Source organism: Nicotiana sylvestris, chromosome 6, assembly GCF_000393655.2.
Source record: "Nicotiana sylvestris chromosome 6, ASM39365v2, whole genome shotgun sequence".
Classification (NCBI taxonomy): Eukaryota; Viridiplantae; Streptophyta; class Magnoliopsida; order Solanales; family Solanaceae; genus Nicotiana; species Nicotiana sylvestris.
In genome coordinates this window covers 189,688,107-189,713,367 of record NC_091062.1, presented here as the reverse complement: position 1 = coordinate 189,713,367, position 25,261 = coordinate 189,688,107, and the positions used below count along the sequence as shown (strand labels likewise).

The 25,261-nt window shown below is 40.3% G+C and overlaps 2 protein-coding genes across 2 annotated transcripts; one reads left to right on the top strand and one right to left on the bottom strand.

The window, feature by feature from the left end:
- Positions 1-2,148: 2,148 nt before the first annotated feature.
- LOC104235304 (uncharacterized) lies at positions 2,149-4,767 on the top strand. The gene is made up of 3 exons (XM_009789039.2): positions 2,149-2,479; positions 4,184-4,296; positions 4,380-4,767. Exons 1-3 carry the CDS (start codon positions 2,214-2,216, stop codon positions 4,508-4,510), a joined length of 510 nt encoding a protein of 169 aa, XP_009787341.1. The 5' UTR covers positions 2,149-2,213; the 3' UTR covers positions 4,511-4,767.
- A 160-nt stretch (positions 4,768-4,927) lies between these two features.
- On the bottom strand, positions 4,928-11,994 carry LOC104235305 (cyclin-C1-2-like). Its single transcript, XM_009789040.2, has 10 exons — positions 11,855-11,994; positions 11,661-11,767; positions 8,711-8,750; positions 8,150-8,194; positions 7,182-7,300; positions 6,946-7,060; positions 6,469-6,513; positions 6,171-6,318; positions 5,488-5,585; positions 4,928-5,391 (listed from the first exon to the last, which is right to left on the bottom strand). The coding sequence occupies exons 1-10, from the start codon at positions 11,884-11,886 to the stop codon at positions 5,385-5,387; spliced, it is 756 nt and encodes a 251-aa protein (XP_009787342.1). The 5' UTR covers positions 11,887-11,994; the 3' UTR covers positions 4,928-5,384.
- Positions 11,995-25,261: the final 13,267 nt, after the last annotated feature.

The following is a 25,261-nucleotide window of genomic DNA, read 5'->3' as shown; positions in this document are numbered from 1 at the left end:
CTCGAGGACGAGCGTTTGTTTAAGTTGGAGAGGATGTGACGACCCGACCCGTCGTCTCGTGAGTTACCGCCCCGTTTTTCCCATTTCCTATTTCTTTATGCTTCATTATCAGTGTTGGGTGTGAACGAGTTGATTTGGATTTGTTTTAGTAGGAAATGAGACACTTAGTCTCTTTAAGGAAGATTTGTTTTGGAAAAGTCAACTGGACGTTGACTTATGTGTTAGAGGGATCAGATTTGAATCCCGATGATTCGGTTAGCTTCGAGGGATGATTGTGACTTAGGAGTGTGATCGGAAGTAATTTTGGAGGCCCGGTGTAGAATTAGGCTTGAATTGGCGAAGTTAGTATTTTGGAAAATTCCGGTTGATAGGTGAGATTTTGATCCGAGAGCCGGAATGGAATTTTGAGAGTTGCTGTAGCTTTGTTAGGTGATTTGAGATAATGTTGTTGAATGGTCGGGCTTGCCTAGCAGTGTGTTGGGCGCCATCATGACCGGGGTTGGGGTCGTGACACTATGTAAAGTCAAAAGATAATGTATCGGATTCGCTTACAAAAGGCCTACCTAGAGAGGCAGTTGAAAAGTCATGAAAGGGAATAAGGCTATGGCCGAGGACAAGTCACTGTGACGGTAACTCTACCTAGAAGACTGGAGATACCAAGATCTAGGTTCAAGGAGATCAAACAAAGTCATTAGTGACGGTTTAATATTGTCAAATAAAATTTTGGTCCATTCTCATGATGAAAACAATGTTTAGTACCAAGGATAAAGTGTTAGGGCTTTTTAATGGTTTCTAAGGATGATACGGGGTATATCATATAGTGTATCTACGGGATAACACGTTTAGAAATCACCTATGTAAGTGTGAAGTATAAGCTGCTTCAAGGAGAATTCTGTAAGGCCAGTTCTCTAAGCACTTATGAACCAGGTGCTGTTCATGGTTGAAAAGAACACAACAATGAGAACCAAAGATGGTTTAAGGGTTGATTATGTGACTTATGATTGTCTAGGCATACACCAAAGTTCGGCGGTTCAAAGATATTATATCTACCGATTGACCGAGTATATCCGACATAAGTTCACTACGAAAAGTTCAAAGGGAAACATACTTATCCAGATACGATTAATCCTTACTTGCGAATCACACAGTTTTTTTCATGCATATTTATTTCAGATAGCCATTCCGCATTCATGTGGGGGATTGTTGGGTTTTGTTAGTAATAACAAAAGAGGTGTGAATGGAAAATAGCGGGAAAAGAAATGGAGGGAAATAAAATTTTGAATTAATTCACTTTACTAATGCACTTTGTCCCTCATTGGAAGAAGGAAAGAAAATCTTTGTGCTTATATAGAGAAACACATCTTCTAGCTCTTAAAGAGTTAAGAAGAGGTAGTGCCTCGCACCGTCATCATTGTCGCTCACTCGGCTCGGCTTCGGCTTCGGATTTGGTCAATTGACTCTCCCCTCATCTTCTGCATTCTTCATTGGTTTTCAAAAGCAAAACGTAATGTTGGTTATGCTCCAGCATTGTTCCTAGTTGGTTTAGATTAACTAGGTTCTAGGGAGGTTAGGTTTTATGTCCCCCTCCTTGTTGTACTAATTTTCCTTTGAGTTATTAATATACAAGGTAGGGGTCTAGGACAAACCCCCCCACCACCACATGAGATGAAATCCTGGGTGGATGGATTGAATTAAAAAAACGAAGCATATTTGGTGATTTGCTCCGCCATTTGAGTTCGCCGAAGTTCTGTGATTTGAAGTGCCGCTATCACAGAATAGTTATTCCGTTCTATCCTGGGAGGAATTAATCTGTAACCTTGGAAAAATTCTCAGGGGATTAAATTCCTTAAGAACATACAAGGAAATTGTGGGCTTGAAATTTTTTCTGTTTTATTTTCTTTAACTAACGATTTTCTAGTTTTATGGTTTTGAATACATGTACTAACACTATTTACAGATTAGTACTTATTTTGTCCTAAAATTTTAAACTATAAATCTTAACTTCAGGACAATCCGGAAAATTTGAACTGAAAAACTGAAATTGAGGACACACGACACACTGACTAGTTCTTAAATAGCAGCACTTTAGAGTGGCTGCCTAGTGTCATTTCTACCAGTATATTTGGGCTTTGATTGTGTAGCCCAGCCATGGGGCCCAATACCATGACCCGAAATAAGGAAGAAGCCGAGCGGAGTACAGCCCCAAGCCATTAATGGAGAAAAATTCTTCAGTCGGTGGCGAGCCATGGAGTCATCATCCGCTTCATCATCATCATCATCATCATCATCATCATCATCACTTTCAGATATTACATAGTTGTCCATTACACAGCCACATGTTGCAACGGAACAATCATGTTCCAACATGCCCACTTTTCACTCCTTATCCGCAAAACCCAGAACACTTTTCACCTGCTATATTGCCGGACGATTTGAACCCGCAGCTTTCTGAGCCTAATGAAAATTTTACTGACTCGAGGTAACTTTTCCCCTATGTCCTTTTGTTCTTCAATGATGAATTTAATGCTTCGTTGTTCTCTGATTGAAATTGAGCTAATCTGAAGATTGAATTTTTTGCACGGCATGAAATTAAGTTGTCTACATGTTTCTAATGGTGCTCGTGAAGCAGTAGTTGCTACACATTGTACTTCGATTTTGTGATTATCTTTGTAATGCCATCCTTATTTGTTGAGAATAATTCCATTTATTAATTCCTAGTGTTTTTACCTGCTTTAATCATGATTTTCTGCATAAAACAAGTTTTAACATGAGTACTACTGTATATGCAATGTTGTTTAGAGACTGGAAGTTGGGATGTTTCATGGCCACCTTTTGTAGGAAGAGTCTACAAGTGTAGGATACATTTTTCTCCAAACATAGAATTTTTCTACTAGTCTATGGGAAGGACCAATTTTTTTTTGCAGCTGCAATTAAGTGGTGCTTCAGTGATAGTAATGGTAATGTAACAATACATTTAGGTAACTTAGATGGAATTTTTCTACTAGTGTATGGGAAGAACCAATATTTTTGCAGCTGTAATTAACTGGTGCTTCAGTGATAGTGATGGTATTGTAACAATACATGTAGGTGACTTAAATGTTCGTCGATGTGCAAATTTGATCATCTAACATAAGTACTCACTCTTTCTGATTCTTTTTTTTTTTTCTAATAAGCAAGAAAAGAACTATAATCTTCTGTTAGTTAATGTTATCATAAGCTTATGTTTGCTTACCCACTGACAGAGAACCTCTGCCACCCTAGGGTGCAGGATGTTAACCTTTTGATGGTGCACTATTTTGTACTATTATCTTCTTTTTTTTTTTAACCTCAGTAGCTAATGTCAGTTAGAGAGCAGTTAGATGCAACAAACAGTTTGTTTTTGTGGAGATCTCAGATGAAAAAAGAGGAGATATGTAGGAGCATCAACTGCTCCCTCCAGCCATATGCATCACACGTCTGCCTTCAAACTGTGCTTGCTGTCTTCCCCCTCTGGCTTCCCCCCGTTCCTCTTCCATTGTCCTGAAGAGTCTTTCCACTTGTCCCTTTCCACTCCCATACCCAATTTCTTGGCTCAGGACCACATCCGCTCTATCACCCGCTAAATCATTCTTCTTTATGTATAAACTCTCCTGGAGTCCTACATCGTCCTACAGAATGCAGCCATCTCCAAGCGAACTTAATTTTCTCCTCCCCTTAATAGAACATCTTAAAGTCCATTCTAAGTTTCAAAAAGTTCTATCAACTTCAGAATTGCACATGCTCAGGGTGGCTGCATATGGTAATCTTGAGTTGATTTGGGCTGAATATGGTGATTGACTATCAAGCAAGAGGTGCATGTGTGTAAACTATGCTGCCGAATAGTTATATCTGTTCAAACCTCTGTTATCTTAAGAAAATCTTGAAGAAGGGGAGTTTGTCCATCCTAAACACTGAGAAGTACTACCTGATCCAACTTTTCTGTGTCTTCAGTTTTATTCATGAAAAAGGGGTGAAGGTTTTTTGAATCAAGTAGGTGTTGTAGACAATGAGCCTAAACCTCACTGGCATCAGTGGCACGATCCCTTTCTTGTATCCATTTAGAACTTCGATTTTGAGATGTTAATGTTGTCTTAGAGCTGTCAATTTCAAGGCTTTTAGTTTCACCCTGTAGTTTTTAACTAGTTCTGTCGCTTTTCATCTGAAGAATGATGCAAGACGAAGACCAGGATTTAGAAGATGAAGAGGACGAGCCCATGTTTGTCCTTACAGATGAATGGAGGGATTTCTTTGCTAAATCTGAAGCTAAAAGGAGACTAGGTGATGATTATACCCCTTCTCTTTTAGCTGTTCTACTTGCGTTAGAGGTAATTAGTTGACTAATGTATTTGATTGATATGCAGCAAAAAAGCAAGCTAAGAAGAAAGTGAAGAGTAAGAACGCTGATGGGAACCCACCAGCACCAGCGACTGATTGTAAAGTGAAGATCGAATCTGCTGTATGTCCAGAGGTCAAGTCCGAGAATGAGCAATGAAAAAGGCCTTCCATTATGATGCACATTACATACAACCGGGATAAGCCTTTTTGTAGTTTTTAGAGTAAACGTCAAGATATTTTGATTCTAAGTCTCAAGAATTGTGTCTTGCCTTGAGAAAATGTTTAATTTTGACTATCACCTGGAGAGGCAGCCCGAAGCTGATGTAATAAGCATTTCCCGATTGTATCATCCTTGTAATTGTGCCTTTTAAGGAAATATTATCATGACTTCCTTGATTGAGGTACCTTTTCATATTTCTTGTTAGTTGCAGTTGCTGTCCTCCCAGAGCTATTTACAAATTTTTGCTTAGTTTTTAGTTATCCACAATAGTAAAACAACAGAGCAAGCAAGCCACCTTTTCTTCCAGGTATTTTTTTAACTTCAAAATATGGCAAGATTATGAATAGCTGAGTCTCTGAAAAGGTGCCGAACTTTACATTAGTAAATGCAAAGGAACTTAAGATATCATACAGCTCAAGCAACACACATTACTGAGTTTAATATTTTCATGCCTTTTACCTTAAGGTGGCGTTGCATCAAATTCAACTTATTCCTATTACATGTGGTTGCTGGTCCAAAGCAGCCGCACCTTCTTTCCTTTTCGTCTCCTCGAGAAATCATGCAGGGGTGAGTTTTGGGCGGATTTTGTGAGTTCCACTTAACCCATTGCTTCCACCTCAACTATGTCTACATATGAAAAAAAAAAAAAAAAAGGCAGCCCGACACACAATAAGATCACACTAATTTTGGACCCACTGAATTTGTCTCTGTAATCAAGCTTGTCATTTAACAACGCCGATGCTTGACTTCCCACTCTTGAATCTCTTAATTGGAAGTTGCATTGGAAGCTGTTGGCCATTGTGCAAATTGTTTAACACCTGGGTCGAAAAAAGAAAACAAGTTTTACATAAGAGACCTCAAGACAACAAAGTTGAGATAACGGGAGGCTAGATCACTGCCACAGTATCAACTACCTTCCAGCTAACTTGCTCATTGCAGCATTTACCCTCTCATCTGAGATCGATTTATGGCTGTCATAAAAATCTAGTATCTCCATTGCTATATTTTTCACCTGTCAACATTGAGAAATTGGTTAAACGATGATGCTAGGAAGAAACTTCATCTAGGATAGTCAATCTCCAAGCTGTTTAAACTCGTCGGAACATGGCAGGTTGTTTGAGCAACAATCTGATTATTATATCATGAATCAGTGCCTTTGAGACATTTTGCATCACTCACCTAAACACCAGATGTAAATCATTTTGACGTGTGACAGATCAAGTTTTATTTAACCATAGACTATCTTATCAACCTGTTTTACCACCCACATTTGACATAACGAAGTACATATGACATGAAGCAAGTTCTAGGAGTTGAGAAAATCCTAAAACAATATAGAACAAAATCAATCCTCTCTTATCTTCTTTATGGTGACAAAAGTACATCTCTACATGACAAGTAAATTATGAAAACTTGGGTAGAAAATAATGTCAATTCACATACCAAGAAAAAACAAAATAAGATAATGTCATGTCAAGCTAAAGGTTATCCGTATCAACTTTGTAATATAGGAATCTGATTTTTAAGAGATAGTCTACGGCGGTCTTTCCTGGTTATATTTCAAAACACAGGCACAGATTTGAGTTTGCATACATACCACATTCATATCAACTCGAAGCTCCTCAAACCAGGCAGTAGTTTCTTTATCTTTCAGCACACTTGCAATATATATGCAGGCTAAAGCAATCAAATGTGGCGGATGTATGAGAATTAGGTCCATCTTATAGGTGTCATTTACAAGTCCCCTGGAATTTAAGTAGAATTCCAGACTTATCAAAACAAAACAAGAATGTAGATTTTTGGAAATATCTATTATGGGACGTCATATTTTGCAGTAATCTGGTGAATTTCACAACTGGAAATCAAAGATATGAAGGCCTCTGAAAGTTTCTTACCAAGTCAATTGAGTTGTATCGCTCATGCCGGCATCCTGAAGGAACCTGCCAATTGAGTTAAAAATCAAGTTATACTGAGAAAAATTGATCATCTACACAAGGAAGATTATAATTTGATTGCTTGGAGACTGCAAAAACACTTTAACACACAACTATCTACTCTAGTCTTATCATTCATATCCAGAACTCCTTCATTAGTGAAATAGTGAAAATACATGAACCAAGTTTAAGATTCTATTTTTCTGCTGCATGTTAGGGGTGCAAGCTGTGGCCTGAGAAAGTATACTTAAATGCGGAGACCAATTACTATTACGGAAGTACGGAAACCTTCGGCAATAATTTGCTTTGGGCATAGGGGGGAGGAATAAAATTCTTCTTCTCAAGAGGAGGGGGAAGGAGGGTTATCGGGAATCATTTGGCAAATGGATGGTGATTTTTTCTTGTTTTGAATGTTAAGATAATCTACAAGATACTTACTGTGATAATGAACGATATGGATGATATACAACTAAGTAATAGTTTAGGGCTTCCAAAACTTTCATCTCCATATCAAGTATGTCTTTTATTTCATACTTATACTTCTCATCCGAATCTGCATAAGCAATCAGTAAAATCAACATCTTCTATTACAAATTAACTAAATTCGGTATTCCGTGTAGTAACAATAGGATACCATAATAGTACTTGGTTATTGTAATCACAGTGGTACTTACATAATTTCTTGATGTAAAATACAAGAAGTCGGGCCTGCACAGTGCTTTCTTCTGCTTTTGATGCCAAATACAAGCAAGTTGGAGCAACCAGACGAGGATCATACTCTGTCATACTTCTCCTACGGACAAGAAAACAGATGATTAGAGAGAATGGTTCAAGGCGAAGCAATAGTAGGCCCCTAGAATATAAGTGCGACTTTAAAGGTTTCAATTTTGAAACGGAAAGGATATAGAGTCCAAATTAAAGAATTCTCCTTCCAATTAGAATGACTTGGTCCTGGATTGCTATTCCAAGAAACAGTTAACACATGGATTCAGAATACAAATAAACAATTGGTCCAACCTTTTTAAGATAACTTTTTGTAACACAGGAAGGTATATGACTTCTTCACGGTTTGTCATTTATGTGCATATGTGATATATCGTACACATATCTCCATTTTCTGTAAGAATAGCTAAAGTGGTCCATCCAATAACCTTTCTGAATCAGCTTATTTATTTAGTTTACTTAATTTCTTCAGGATATAAAGTCATTTTCCGATAATGTGTTTCTGCCAGAATATAATGAATCACGATTTGAGTGGCTGCAGCTGGTGATTGCGTATATCTGTGAGGAAATGCTTAGGAGAAGTGACTCTTCAGACTTTCTCTCACTGACTGCACTGAGTTTTTCCATTAAGTTCTACATTTTGTTCGCAGGACTAATTCACTTTTCCTCTTTTATGATCCATTTAAGCAAGCCAAAGAATTTACGCGATATCTTTAAGAACCATTAGCTGATCAAATTTCATTGGTTTAAAGCAATATGGATTTGTGTCTTGTTGGTGGCTTGTTGAGTTAAAACATATAAGTAGTTTACCCTTCACAGTGACACCCTGAAGGTACAATGAATAGTGTACTTTCCTGATTAGGTAAATGATTTACAATAAATAGTGTAATGTCCTACTATCAGGGATAGCACGATATACCTGACATATACGCGTCTCATGTACGTAACTGCGGTAGCAACAACCCTGTAAATTAACCACATATTAGATATCTAGATTGCTGGAAGCAGCAACAAGGGATTTTGCATTATTCAGTTTCATGCTTATTTTGAGCTGTCGCTAAAATTTCTCCTTGATGAAACATTTAGGATAAAATATCTCTCAGTACCCTTATGTGAAAGTTAAGCAGATACACATAACAAACACTCAGGTGGTTTTTTTATTTCTTTTGAGAAAGAACAGTCAGGTGAAATTCTCCACCTTATTCGCATCCAACCAATGGAATAGATAAATTTACACATAAAAATAGAGAAGTATATGTCTTCCTTCAGGAAAATTAGATGTCTAAACAAATATTGACCATGTCTATGGTAACAACATCAAATAAACATGTTTTGCTCAAACCAAATAGCACTGCAATTTTTCAGCTAACAGAGAAAATTATGCTCATAAAGAGACAACTATGATGATGAGAGAGAACATAAGAAATGTTTATTACTTATAATAGAAAGTTTTATAAGCAGATGAGCATAGAAAACAGACCTTTGTCGCACTTTCACATTTTGAGCCAATCTTGCAACATCTGCAAGGGAGCAGAGAAATTAACAAGAAGGAAAAAGTTATTTAAGTTGTCAAGTGCAAGTTTATGATTGATAACAAGATTCTGCAAGTCAGCCAAAGATACCAGACATATATACATAAAAGAGAAACAAGTAAAGCAGAATTCTGAGAAATTTGAAGTCATGCAAATATGATGAGGAAAGGATAAGTGGCACTCAAGTGGTATACAGAAGGTTTCAATTATTTCTGTAATGTGTAGATATGCCAGACAATTGAATTTAACTGCAAGTACCAGTGTGTACATCAACAAATTTGCCATGTCATGTAGAAAGATGCATATTTTTAGTACAAGATTGATATAGGAACTGAGTGCTAAAAGACCAGTATTACATAACAACAACAACAACAACATCCCAGTATAATCCCACAAGTGGGGTCTGGGGAGGGTAATATGTACGCAGACCTTACCCCTACCCCGAGGGGCAGAGAGGCTGTTTCCAGGAGACCCTCGGCTCAAGAGAGCAACAAGAGACAATATATTAGTACTATCAATAGACTCATAGTAAATAACATAAAATACATAACATAAAATAACAAAATAACAACAATATAAGAAATATAGGAAATACGAAAAGGATGTAAGGTATACTAATATCAACAGATACAGCCCTGCATCAGTAGCTGATCAGTAGCATCCTAAGTCTAACTCCTAAATGGCTAGTCTCCCTCTAGTGCGTTGTAGTAATATTCACAAACTTCCCCCTAACCTACAACCTTAATGCTCGACCTCCATAATTCCCTGTCAAGGGTCATGTCCTCAGAAATCCTAAGTCGTGCCATGTCCTGCCAGATCACCTCCCCCAATACTTCTTAGGTCTCCCTCTACCTCTCCTCGTGCCCACCACAGCCAGTCGCTCACACCTCTTCACTGGTGCATCAGTGCTCCTCCTCTGAATGTGCCCGAACCATCTGAGTCTTGCTTCCCGCATCTTGTCCTCCATGGGGGCCACACCCACCTTCTCTCGAATATCATCATTCCTAATCTTGTCCATCCTTATATGCCCACACATCCACCTCAGCATCCTCATCTCTGCTACTTTCATCTTCTGGATGTGTGAATTTTTAACCGGCCAACACTCGGTCCCATACAACATAGCAGGCCTAACCACTGCTCTATAAAACTTACCTTTTAGTAACGGTGACACTTTCTTGTCACACAAGACTCCCGTTGCTAACCTCCACTTCATCCACCCCACCCCTATACGATGTGTGACATCATCGTCGATCTCCCCGGTCCCCTGAATAACTGACCCAAGGTACTTGAAACTACCCCTCTTAGGGATGACTTGAGAGTCGAGCCTCACTTCCACTCCTGCTTCCGTCGGCTCGACCCCAAATTTGCACTCGAGGTATTCCGTCTTCGTCCTGCTCAGCCTGAAACCTTTAGACTCAAGGGCATGTCTCCAAACCTCTAGCCTCTCGTTGACGCCGCGTCGTGTCTCGTCAATTAGGACTATGTCATCAGCAAATAGCATGCACCATGACACCTCCCCTTGAATATGATATGTTATGGCATCCATCACCAGGGCAAATAGGAAAGGGCTGAACGCAGACCCTTGGTGCAACCCCGTAACAACCGGAAAATGGCCGGAATCATACATGTCTTTAATCACCCTAATGTAGTCAACCGGGACCCCTTTAACCTCTAGGCATCTCCATAGGACCTCCCTAGGAACCCTGTCGTACGCTTTCTCTAGATCGATAAACACCATGTGGAGATCCTTCTTCTTATCCCTGTATTGTTCCATCATCCTCCTAATAAGGTAGATAGCTTCTGTGGTAGATCGCCCCGGCATGAACCCAAACTGGTTATCTGAAATAGACACCGTCCTTCGCACTCTCATTTCTACCACTCTTTCCCAGACTTTCATGGTATGACTCAATAATTTGATACCCCTATAGTTGTTACAGCTCTGAACATCGTCTTTGTTCTTATACAACGGAACCATTGTACTCCACCTCCACTCTTCAGGCATCTTATTAGTCTTGAATATAACATTAAACAACCCAGTAAACCATTCCAAGCCTGCTCTACCCACACACCTCCAAAGTTCAACCGGAATTTCGTCTGGCCCGGTAGCTCTGCCCCTCCTCATCTTACGGATTGCCTCCATGACCTCATCGTCCTCAATGTCCCTACAATAACTTAATTCATGGGGGCTGTTGGCATTCCTCAATTCACCTAGCACAATATCCTGATCCCCTTCTTCATTTAGAAGTTTATGAAAGTAGGTCTGCCATCTCCTCTTAATCTGGTCATCCCCCATCAAAACTTTGCCGTCATCATCTTTTATACACCTCACTTGGTGCAGATCCCGAGCCGTCCTCTCTCTAACCTTAGCGAGTCGGAATAACTTCTTCTCCCCTCCTTTGTTCCCTAGTTCCTCATACAGACGAGCAAAAGTTGCCGTCTTAGCCTCCATTACTGCCATCTTCGCCTCCTTCCTGGCTACCTTATATCTCTCACTGTTCGCTCTCTTCCTAGCTACCTTGGGACAAATATTTTTGTTCTATTGGATTTTTGTTACAAATGTTTCATTGTGATATCACAATAGATAAGATGAATCAGAACTTTTCCATTTCTGTTGCCTAAAATTTCCAATCCCACGGCTACCAGACAGTCTACTTCAGCAGATATAATAATACAGTATCTGCAATTCTGCATATTGGAACCCTTGCAAATTCAAATTAATTAGAAAAGCTGTATACTTTATGTCAATTTACATTAATAATTAATCAGAAAAGCTGTATACTTTATATCAATTTGCATCAGTAAAATCTAATTTAAATAACTCCACATACACACACACAAAAAAAAAAAAACCAAAAAAAAAAAACGCGCGCGCGCACACAAAAAAATTGTGGGAATTACAATTGGACATATGCAACTTGACGAGCTTGAAATCATCGAGAGTGATTCCTCTATCTTTATCTAGCTGATGCACAACGTCTACTTCTTCAGGATCCAGAAGTTCTTTGCTGCAAACAACGAAAAACTATTTATTAATTAAAAAAACAAAGAAATAAGAATGATTGAAGAGGAAATATGGCAAATTTTTGACATACTATTGAGATGAAGTCCAGAAATTGGCAGCCATGTGATGAACTGAGGAACACCAAGAATTGGAAATTGGGTTTTAGCTAACTTAACTGGTACGAATTCGACAAGTTATCAGTTATAAATTCACATCAATGAATCGAGGTTATTTCTGAGAGACGAAACAAAACAAAAAAGAAAAAAAAGAAAAAGAGTCAACGTGAGAGGGGAGTGGAGAGAGAGCCACTAATTAGAATACTCTTTAGCCGCTGTTTAGAATATATTTACTCTTTAGCAGTGCTTAATAAGTTTTTAACGGCCCGAACAAAAATACCCTTGTACTAAACACACTATTTACGGGTTCGACCGAACCCAGTAATTTTTATTCAAACCCTCTATTTATATTAGAAAATTTGATAAATACGTACAAATTATTAATTTAGAACCTAATAACTTAAAAGGATTATAAGCTCGAACTCATAAGGTTCAAATCTTAGCTCCGCCTATGACTAGACATGGGTGTTGTTTAAATATTAAGGACATGGTGTCCTTAACTTTATGAATGTTGTGTAAATATTAAGGACAAAGTGTCATATATTTGCACCTTCCATTGTTAAACTTTAGGAAATCATGTCCTTAACTTCATATGTGCAGTATAAATGTTAAGGACATAATGTCATTAGCTTTATGTGTGCAGTGTAAATGTTAAGGACATAATGTCCTTAACTTGTATTTACACCTTCTGTTGTTAAACTTTAGGACCTCATGTCCTTAACTTCATATGTACAGTGTAAATATTAAGGACATGGTATACAACTTCATGTATGCAGTGTAAATGTTAATGACATAATGTCCTTAACTGTATGAGTGCTGTGTAAATATTAAGGACATACTGTCCTTAACTTCATGAATGTTATATAAATATTAAGGACAAAGTGTCATGTATTTGCACCTTCCGTTGTTAAATTTTAGGACATCATGTCCTTAACTTCATATGTGCAGTGTAAATATTAAGGAGATGGCGTCCTCAACTTTATCTGTACAGTGTAAATGTTAAAGACACCATGTCCTTAATATTTATACAACACTCGTGAAAAAAAGGTAAAAAGATCTTTTCGTATTAATTTTAATAGAGTAATAGCTATTTTTGCTTAGCATTAAAAATACTGGACAAAAACTAAATGCCATATTAAAAAATGGTTATCACGCACCATTTCTACTCAACATAAGCTCTCTGATTTGTTGAATGTTGGGCTGAATAACTATTAGTTTGGGATCTTTACATAAATAGCCATGATGGACATGCTGGAGAATCAGTCTATAGCGGGAGGGGAAATGCACAAATAATTATTTTTAGGGCTATTGTTTAGCGATTAGCTAGTACGTTTTTTATCCTGAAACTTTGAACTAAAAATTTAAATTCAGGTTCACGACATTTGTGTCCCAAAAAATTTAATTGCAAAATTAAAATTCAAAATACTTTAGACTAATTCCTAAATATCAGCGCTTTAAAATGGTACCTAGTGTCATTTCTACATAGTAGTATATATACGGTCAGAATCGAGTTTCCCTAATTTTTGTATGGCTAACCGGAACCGGGATGGCAGACCAAGGCTCGACCTCACATTGCATCGAACCATGGTACGGAGATGGATTGTTAAGCTCATGAGTCGATGATCGATCGAGATCGAGACCAGCCGTGATCGAGACCGAAGTGAGATAGAGACCGAGCAAGATCGAGGGAAGCCTGCTAAACCGAATAACAAAAGGCCGAGATATCCGTGATCGGGCAAAGATCGTGGTGGGAATCTTAGCACGTATCAAGTCAAGACCGGACATCTAGCCAATCATGGGATTTCCTTTTGTATTTAGAATTGTACCATAAGTAGAATTTCTCTACTATATAAAGGAGGTTCTAATCATTTTGTAATGGTGATATTCACGCATAACAAAGCAATACATTACATTTTCTCTCTTAAGCTCCGTTGTTCAGGTCATACTCTTTGTTAGCATACTCTGTTGGTTCGAGGGCGATCTAGATCGAAGGCCATAACTGTTCATTATATTGGTTTGCTTTATTTTACAGTTAATTTCTAACATTAATTCTTATATTTCTCAATTTGTGCCAAGTGAAATCGCATATCCTTAAAACTACTTATAAGTTTAATTGTTGTCCAATTTTAAAGGTAAACAATTTAGCGCCCACCGTCCGGCTGCTGACCCAATCGACATCAGTTCACATGTAGCCATCAATGGAAATGTGACCATCGATCCCAAAATCAGTGTTCGCGGGTGTACCCAATCAGCTACTCAGAGTGTGTATAGCGGTGTAGATGGCGGAATTAGCCTACGGGTAATCTTCGAAATGTTGCAGGCCTAGCAGGCAGCAATAGCTCAGCTCCAAAATCAAAACCACACGCCGAGCAGGGTCGAAATTGAGTCGTCCCAAGAAATTGTGCACAAGGTCGAATCAACTTCGAAAAAATCGAATAAGAAGGAATCAGACACAAATCCCGCTATCCTAAAAATGCTCGAAGATTTGACGAAGCGGATCGAGACAGGAGAAAATAAGATCGAGGAAAATGATAAGAAGGTGGAAACCTATAACTCCAGGGTCGACCAAATCCCGGGGGCACCTCCGATATTGAAAGGACTAGATTCTAAAAAGTTTGTGCAAAAATCCTTCCCCCCAATTGCGGCTCCGAAGCCAATCCCCAAGAAGTTTCGCATGTCCGAGATTCTTAGGTATAACAGGAAGAATGATCCAAATGAACACGTCACCTACTATACCTGCGCCATCAAAGAAAATGACTTATCATAATTTACCTCCTAATTCTATTGATTTGTTTGTTATGCTTGCAGATTGTTTTGTAAAGGTGCAAGCTAGAGCCATTAAGGTTGCAACAAGAAAGGACCTTTTCAAGGTAAGGTAGAAAGATAACGAGATGCTCAGAGAATTCGTATCTCGGTTCCAAATGGAGAGAATGGATTTTCCACCGGTCACCGACGATTGGGCTATTCCAGCATTCACTCAAGGTCTCAACGTTCGGAGTTCCATAGCTTCATAGCAGTTGAAGCAAAATTTGTTCGAGTATCCAGCTGTCACTTAGGTCGATGTATATAATCGATATCAATCGAAGATCAGGGTCGAGGATGATCATCTGGGGACTCCTTCTAGGTCAGTTTATCCTAACAGGCCCGTGGATAGAATCAAGAGGGATATCGATCGATAGCCAAGGTCAAATAGAGATCGATATCAATCGTATAACAGAGATCATAGAGGCAGCAGGTTTGGACGAAATTTTGCACGGAATGAGAGGAAAAATGATCAAAGTCAAAGTCCACAGGGACTCATGAGCAAGGGTGGTTTTGACAGGGATGCCGGGCCCAAAGAAGCTCCACTATTGTCGGAATATAACTTCAGTGTAGATGCATCAACCATCGTATCAGCCATCGAACGTATCAAGGATGCTAGATGGCCTCTACCTCTGTAGACCAATCCGGCCTAGAGAAACCCCAACAAAATATGCAAGTATCATGGCACCCATGGTCATAAAACAGAAGATTGTAGACAACTAAGGGAGGAAGTAGCCCAATTGTTCAACGAGGGGCACCTTCGAGAATTCTTAAGCAATCGGGCCAAGAATCACTTCAAAAATAGAGATTCAAACACACAGAAGGAGAAAGAAGAGCCACAAACGTGATTCATATGATCGTTGGAAGGGTCGATTTTCCTCAAGAATCGGTATTTAAATGCACCAAAGTGACAATCACAAGGGAGAAGAAACTCAGGACTAATTACCAGAAGAGACCTTGTCTTTCAATGACGAGGATGCAGAAGGGATCGAACAACCCCACAATGATGCACTGGTAATATCTGTCCTTATGAGTATAATTCAAGTTAAACGTGTTTTGATTGATCTAGGTAGCTCGACCAATTTTATTCGGTCAAAGTCGTAGAATAGCTCGGCCTACAACACCAAATTTGTGCCCGCAACTCGAGTACTTAGTAGCTTCAACATGGCAAGCGAAACCACCAAAGGTGAAATTATTTTGCCAGTAAACGTGGCCGGGACCATCCAAGAAACAAAGTTCCATATGATCGAGGGTGACATGATGTACAACGCACTTCTCAGAAGGCCTTAGATCCATAATATGAGGGTAGTACCCTCGACCCTTCACCAAGTTCTGAAGTTCCCGACATCGGAGGGAATCAAAATAGTGTACGGGGAACAACTAGCAGCCAAAGAGATGTTCGCAATCGATGAAGTGATACCGATATTGGCACTTTCATCAGTAAAGGGATCAGATTCAAAGGGAAAACAGGAGGCCAAATAGCAACCACAATCATCAGCCTCGACCCAATCGGAGGAGCATGGAACTTATGAGGATGATGACTATATGATACATCGATCCTTCATAATCCCCGATGATTTTGACTCCACAAAATTAACGGTTGAAGAGCTAGAACAAATCGTATTGATCGAGCATCTGCCCGATCGAAAGTATACCTGAACACGGGGTTAACCCCTGAGCTCAGGAAAAAACTTATTCAATTTCTTAAAGCTAATATGGATTGTTTTATCTGGTCCCATCTCGATATGACAGGGATCCCACCGGATATCACTACTTATAAACTAAGCTTGGACCTGAAGTTCCTCCTGGTGAAACAAAAAAATGAGGCCTCAATCCGAGGTAAAACATGCTTTCATCAAAGATGAGGTAACCAAACTTCTTAAATAGGATCCATTCGGGAAGTAAAATATCTCAAATGGTTAGCGAATGTAGTAGTAGTCCCTAAGAAGGGACACAAACTTAGAATATGTGTAGATTATAAAAACCTTAATAAAGAATGCCCAAGGATTCTTTTCCTTTGCCTAACATCGATTGTATGATTGATGCCATAGCCGGCCATGAGACTCTCAATTTTCTCGATGCCTACTCCAGGTACAACCAAATACAGATAAACCCGGAGGACTAGGAAAAGACCTCGTTTATCACTAAGTATGGCACCTACTGTTATTATGTAATGTCATTCAGACTAAAAAATGTTAGGGCAACCTATCAACGCCTAGCAAATCGAATGTTCGAACAACAAATAGGGAAATCTATGGAAGTTTATATTTAGGACATGCTAGTTAAGTCCCTGCGAGTAGAGGACCATTTGAAGCATTTGCAGGAAACTTTCGATATACTGAGGAAGTACAATATGAAGCTCAACCAGAAAAGTGCGCGTTCGGGGTTGGCTCGGGCAAGTTTCTTGGCTTCATGGTGTCCAATCGGGGAATTGAGGTCAACCCTGATAAAATCAAAGCTATCGACACGGTCCTAGATAATGTAAAGGTCATGCAGAGGTTAACGGGGCACAGAGCCGCCCTAGGCGCTTCATTTCGAGATCCTCATATAGGAGTCACCTATTCTTCTCACTGCTTAAGAAGAAGAGTAATTTTGCATGGAACCCAAAATGCCAGCAGGCCTTGGAGGAACTAAAGCGGTATTTATCGAGCTCACCACTGCTTCATACCCTGAAAGTGGACAAACAACTTTACTTGTACTTGGCAGTCTCAGAGATAGTAGTAAGTGGAGTCCTGGTCTGAGAAGAACAAGGTACACAATTCCCTATCTATTATGTTAGTCGGACCTTAGGTGAGGCCGAAACTAAGTATCCTCATTAAGAAAAGTAAGCGTTCGCTTTGATAAGCATCTCTAGGAAATTAAAACCATATTTTCAATGTCATCCCATAATGTTGTAACAACGTATCCCCTTCGAAATATTTTGCATAAACCCGAGCTTTCGAGGCAATTGGCCAAATGGTCGTGGAACTCAGCGGGTACGATATTGAGTATTGACCCCGAACAACCATCAAGTCTAAAATCTTGACAGACTTCACACCGACCCTAGTACCCGAGGTTGAAAGAGAATTGTTAGTCAATTCGGGTACATCTTCGGGGATCTGGACCTTCTTTACAGACGCTGCTTCGAACGTAAAAGGGTCCGGACTCAGCATCGTGCTAAAATCGCCCGCAGGTAACGTGGTTAGACAATCTATTAGCACTGTAAAATTGACTAACAACGAGGCCTAATATGAGGCCATGATTGCAAGTCTCGAACTAGCCAAAGGCTTGGGAGCAAAGGTGATCGAAGCCAAATGCAACTCCCTCCTCGTTGTGAATCAAATTAACGGAACCTTTGAAGTTCGGGAAGAACGAATGCAAAGGTACTTATACAAGCTACAAGTAACTCTACGCCAGTTCAAAGAATGGAATTTGCAACATGTGCCACGAGATCAAAATAGAGAAGCTGATGCCCTCGCAAACCTAGGCTCATCAGTCAAAGACAACGAACACAATTCAGGGGCTGTTGTACAACTCATGAGGTCAGTGGTCGAAGAAGGCCATGCTGAGAAAAATTTCACAAGCTTGACTTGGGATTGGAGAAACAAGTACATAGATTATTTGAAGAATGGAATACTTCCTTCAGATCCAGAGGAATCGAAGGCCCTGCGTACGAAGGCAACCCGATTTAGCTTGTCCGAAGATAGAACTTTACTCAGGAGGATGTTCGACAGTCCGCTAGAGATATGTCTGGGACCGGGTGATACCGAGTATGTTTTGAGGGAAGTCTATGAAGGCACATGTAGGAACCACTCGGGCACCGAATCACTGGTTCAAAATGTAATCTGAGCCGGCTATTACTGGATTGATATGGAAAAGGATGCAAAGGAGTTTGTGCAAAAATGTGATAAATGTCAAAGGCATGCTCCGATGATTCACCAACCCGAGGAGCTGCTGCATTCAGTTTTGTCCCTATGGCCGTTCATGAAGTGGGGGATGGACATCATCGGCCATCTTCCATCATCACCAGGTAAGCCTCAATTTGTTTATTTATGGCTGACTATTTTTCTAAGTGGGTTGAAGCACATGCCTACTAGAATATCAGGGAAAAAGAAGTCATCGACTTCATTTGGGACCATATCATATGTCGATTCGGGATACCGTCTGAAATTGCATGTGATAATAGAAAACAGTTTGTCGGCAGCTGATCGAGGCCAACCCTGTACTACTACAAAGTAGCAAGAGTGGTCGAAGCAACTTTTACCCGAGAAGGTCGGAATCGATTTCCACAGGGAGCTAGAGATTGGAGTTGAGCTTCTATCTAAATTGGAGTTGCGTAGTTGTTCCTAATTGCACTTTTAAACATAGTTGGTTTTGATATTACTTTAATTTTATACTACGAAGATGCTAATTGAGCTAAGTTAAGCTAAGAGTAAACTATTAAAGGTTGTCTAAATGGTTAAAAGGCACTAGCGAAGTGACTTTCTCCTAGGTGGATACTTGACGGGTTCTCGAGTCTAAGTCTAGGTTGTCATATTTGAGGATTACGATATATCCATTACACGATTCTACTCACCTCTATACCTCTAGGTAGTTCGAGTGATTTTGCCCTAATTGACTTTCTCAAGACCAATTGGGTATGATAATTTGTGCAAGCAATAGAGGTTCAAGTCGGGTATTACTATCTCTAGGTTTAACCCTTTAATTGTGGCTATCGATCTCTTCAATACGCCCCAATTCCTTGTTGGACCAATTTCATAGACTTAGGCTCTTTTTCTCAAGAAGAGGCAAAGTCAACTAGGCATAAACTAGTATTTGCAACCACTAATTCAACATTTAAACCATAAATTAGTCCAAATATCAAACACACATAAACATTCAAGCCTTAAAACACAAGACCCATCAATTACCCATACTAGGTTTGAGCCATAACCCTAGCTTATGGGTCTAGCTACTCATGATTATAGAAGAAAACAAAGAAATAGTTGAAGAAAAACCCATAATATTTAATTACTAGATAAAACTTGAAGATTCAATGATGAAACTAATGTAAAATTACTCAAAATGGTAAAAGAGCACTATTCACGAGCGCAACTGCTGTTTAGAATACAACTGATGACCTAAAAATGGGAAAAGAAATTATTTATACTGGGCCAAAAATTCTGGACAAAATACCCCGGCGGGACTAGTGCGGACCGCACAAAATCGAGTGCGGCCGCATTAAGGCTCTTGACTGAAGCATCTACTCTCTGAACTTGGCCACTGCGGGTTGCACAAAATGCACCGCGGCCGCAGTGGCTTCTGTTGCCGCCCGCACAAAATGGACCACGGACCACATTGTAAATATTCCTCCAACTTGGCACTCTCTGAACTTGGGCTTTGCGGACCGCACAAAGTCAAGTACGGAGCAATGAAGTTAATGCGATCCACATGAAATGCTTCGGCCGCATTACTTGGCTGCCTGAAATGAGCGCTCTTTGAACCTCCTCTTTGCAGACCGCACAGAATGGAGTGCGGCTGCATTGGTCCTGTTATACTGAGGTTGGACTTGTTCTTGGTACTTGTGCATGTTTCACTCCTTTTTGAGTTGGTTTTGACAAATTGTCACCTTGTTGACCAAACCCTCGAATCAAGTACAACATGTGAGCCTTTGGGACTATTTTGTACACATTTCTAATCAAAACTTAAGTAAGAAGGAGTGTAAAATGCATCATAATTCCTAGTTATCAACTCCACCAAACTTAAACTTTTGCTTGTCCTCAAGCAAACAAAATAATACCCACCCCATAAGAGTAAATCCAAGAAAATTCAGCTGACCTAAAGTGACCTCATCTAGCATCAATTGGGACTAACAATTGCCCTCAATTCAAATGAATCATTAACAACATTCACTCTTTTAGACACCATGGATTTAGTGCGACACAAGAGCATCAAGAGTTGACTCAACACATCAAAGAAACTCTTTCTATTACTTTGGTCATTATGGAACCCAAACGCGCACATCCTCGACTCTCCCTAAGCAAACCTCACCTTTAAGATCGTAGCACTCAGAATGAGGTTAATGGAAATACACTCATCTCTCTCAAAGAAAAGTCACAAGTCCGGCTCTAAGTACCATATGCTTGCCCCTTATGTGAGTCACTACTAATGTAAGCTTCATTCAACTCAAGATCATATAGGGCTTTTGTGGAAACATAGTGAAGGCTTTTGGTTCAGGGTAAGAAATGTTTGGTCTAAGTAGGTTCCATCTTCCCTTTAGCACTTCTTTTGCTTCATTTTGGCACACATTCACTTGACTTTTTAAGTCATTTCACTTCTTTCTAAGGGGTTAGAGAGACACACTATCACTCTTTCTTGTTCATTTCAAGTCTTTTCTCCTTTCTCAACTTTCCACACCTTTCATTCTTTACTTTTATTGAATCCCTTCATTCTTTTCTACATTGAACATTCTTTTTGTCTTTTTGATTTTCTTTCTTTTTCATTGCCTTTCCTTTTCTTCATTTTGTATCTTTTACCACTTTGTTGCAATCCTCATCTCTCCCCCCAAACTTATAGTGTTCAAGATATCATTCGGATCAAGGAGAGCCTATAATCACGTCTCAAGTCAAATTACACTTAGGATTTCACCTAGACAAACATTCAAGGCAAGTTCTAGACCAATGGCTCGGGACTTGGATTTGTAATTCAAATTCTTACCATACAGCTATGGGATTGCTAAAGACACAGAGTCGGGGGCCCATAACAACTTTAGATAAGATTTGAGCACACAATGGTCCCAAAAAACCACTTGATGATTATCGGCTAACACAAGAGTCTCAAGGTCACAACTTTCACCATCCTATACAGAACGATTTATTTTTTACCATTGGATCAAAGGCAAATGTGTTAGGCCCAAGTGAAGCTTTGCTTGAGGCACCCTTACCAACTAACTACTGAAAAGCAAAAAGAAAACAGACTCAAACCCTTAAGAAGGTTGTTATGCCATCCATCATCGGGAAGAGCCACCCGGTTCACACAAATTCCACCTTTGGAAAGAACCGTGGCATTAAGAAAACCAAAGGCTTATTGCAAAAACTCAAAACAAGAAGCTACGAACATAAAATAAGAAGCTAAGAAAGGAAAAATACGAAAAGTAAAATGAATATGTACAAGAAGGGATTTAATCGAATATACAATAGGGGGAATGAATATATACATAAGAACGTTACTTTTATATACAGACCCAAAGTAAAAAGTACGAAAAGTACAATGAAATGCTAAAATTATATATATACCAAAGATAAAAAGTAAAGAAAGCATAAAATACTATCATATGTACAATCATCCAAATATCTAAATAGGCTACCCCCTCAAATGAAAGCTGACATTGTCCTCAATGCTAACTAACCAAAATAAGCACAAAAATAGAGGAGAGAGGATAAAGAAACTCCCTATGGGTCCTCCGTCTGCATGGGATCCTGAGTCTAGGTCCCTAGGTCCTCTGTCTGCTCGGGAAACTGTGACTGGCTCTGCTAGGACCTGGGCCTGGACCTAGACTGAGTCCTGGGGCTGGCTGGAGGAACCTCCCTACGGGTCTTCCAACTGTATAACCGCATCATCAGACTGGAGAATCACCCTATTCCTCTTGGGTGGCCTCTCGGACTCCTACTGTGGCTGGGGCTGCACTGTTGGTGCAGGGTCATACAATAGCAAATCTAAAGGTAGGTGATCTTCCTTCAACCTCTCAACCTTGACCCGTAGCTCCTTCACTAACTCTTTTGAAGCCCGAGTCTTCCTCATTTTCTTCGCCTCCCTAGGAAGTTCCTTGAGTGCCTTTCCATGTGAATCAACAACGTCCGTAAGCAATTTTTGGTTCTCTAGGATCTTCTTCTGGTTGTCCAGAAGCTCCTTGAAAGTGTCCTCAATGGACTGTGGGACCTGTGGAGGAGGAGGTGCTGACTGAGCTGCCACCGTGGTAGATAGTACAGACAGCTTAGAAGTAGCTGTCTGCATCCAATTGTTGATGCTGGCGAGGGCCTGGCTCAGGTGATGGGCAATCAATGGGTATGCGGTGGAGGAGGGTATCTCTGGAGCTATAGAAGGGGAAGGACCTGGGGCCATGTTTGCTGAGGCGGAAGGAGGCTGAGTAGGAGTCATTACCACTACTGGCTCTTCAGACTGGCCAGTCGAAGTAGTGGCTTTGCCCTTGAAGTGCTTGATCTTAGGGTTGTCATCACCCTGTAGGCTATACCATGAGAAATGTGCCTTCGCCTTCACTTTCATATCAAACTTCTGCTTTTCCACATCTAGGATGGTCAGGAAGTTGGGGAAGGGATAAGATCTGTCACATTCATTCACTACCCGTGTAATAACCCAGGACATCACATTCCCGACGTTAATCGGGTACCCCGCCATGATAGATGCTACCAAAATCGCCCGGTGAATAGGGAGTGAGTTGTTGTGGGTGGTGGGGTCTAGCCTGCTGCACACAAATTTCTCCCACCCCTTAGCCTCAAAATTCAAAGTTCTCCTCAAGATTTTCACTCCCGTAGTCAACCAATCGGGGGTGGTACTTGGGATTACTAGGTACTCTGCCAACCAAGGACGAGCTTCCTCACCCAATTCCATCTTCTCCAAGTACAAGGACTCATCCTCCTCCGTGAAGACCAGGTAGTCATTTATGGTCTTGCCTTCAAATTTCACCTTCAAGTTCCGCACTTTGGTGACTGTGGTACCCTTTTTGATGTAGGCCACATTTATGTAGAACTCTTTAACTAAATGCTCATTGGCGTCCTCCACATGGCCTACGAAGGAGTCCCATCTAGCTCTCTGTCTGAACTGCCTCAACACATTAGAGTTGTGCGGCAATAGGTCTCGAGTGATGATTTTACGCTCATGTATTAATTTCTTCTCGGGCCACCACTCTCTAAACTTGTGGTATGCAACCTTACTCACAAACCAGTCCTGCCAGGACTCCGAATTTTTAGTCCTCTCTACCCTACCTACTTGGGGCTCACCCCCTTCTACTTCTTCCCCTTCTTCAGCTACTGGACCCTCTCTGGATAGTGAAGTTGTATGAGAGATAGAGTATTTATTTGCACTGCCGGCAGCTGAGCCCTCAGACGACTCAAAAGATATACGTACTGATGCTTGGGCAGTAGGAGAGCCTGGAGGTGTATCCCTCAACCTGTTCCTCTCCAGCCAGTCAGGAACATACTCGGGCACGGAGTCTGAAGATGCCTCCTGGGAAGGCTCATACTCACTCCCCGACTGGTCAATAGCTCTGTCTGCAGCTCTTATGATCCTCCTTATGTTCTTTATGTTTTGTCGGACTTGTGGGGTCAATCTTATCATTCCTTGTCCCCTACCATGGGAGGACTCTCCTCTTCCTGATTGTTTACCATCTTTGCCTCGTGATTTCACTATTGTTTGCAATCAACATTTATTTTTGCTTTGTTAGTATTAGTAGAAACAATGAAACTCAGAATTGCAGGAAAAATAATGCAGATAGTTAAAAGTTGCAGACTGTGGACTGCACAAAATGAGGTGCGGCCGCAAAGAGGCTACCCCGGACCGCACAAAATCCATTACGGTCCGCACAGATGTGGGGTTCAGACTACCCGCTCTCTGAAACTATGCATCGTGGACAGCACAAAATGGCATTGCGGTCCGCATTGAGGCACCACGGTCCACACAAAATCCATTGCGGCCGCAATCCTCAAATGTCAGTATTTAGAACCTAGTACACTGTAGTCCGCACAAAATGGCATTGCAGACCACACAGGGGCACCGCAGACCGCACAAATTCCACCGCGGTCCGCACTGAGTGCCCAGCATCAGCGCCAACCTAGGGTTCAAGTTTTGCTCATTTTTAGTCCAAATATTTACCTATTGATAATACCCTAGGTGTTGCCTCAGTGTTTTAACTAATTATTCCTAAGTAAAACGGAATTTAACTAGCCTATGCGACAAGACTGAACGAAAACGGGAAGGGAAGGAAGAAGAACTGAGAAAAATAAAAATTCAAAGAAAACAACAAAATTAACAACTGAGAAGGAATTAATGTTATCACAAATGAGATTTACTGAAGATTGATGTGTCTTAGCAATTAATTTCGTGCAATGAGTGTGATGACAGTACTTTTTTGTTTTTAGGCTTTGAGAGTAAAAAGATCGAAAAGTTTGAAATGAGGACCTCAGGTCCTATTTATAGAAAAAGGTCCTGGTCCCCAGCTCACCTACCTACCGCGGACCGCACAAAATGTCACCGCGGCCCATGGTGCTCAGAAACATGAAGCAATAAAAGATTGGCCACTGCGGACCGCAAGAAATCTAGTGCGGCCACAGTGGACCACGACGGACCGCATAAAATGCAATGCGACCGCGGTGGAAAACTTCAGAAACTTCCTACTTTTGTCAAATCACTTCTGCGGTCCGCATTGATTTCTTGCCCCCACACAAAGGCCTTTGTGGTCGCACAAAATGAGTGTGCTCCGTACTGCAAACTTCAGAGAGTGATCATTTTTCAACTTGTTTTCCTATACTGCATCAACACAATCCTACATCATCTCACAACCAGTCAGTCCAAAAATAAATCTTACACTACAAAGAAAATCAAAGAAA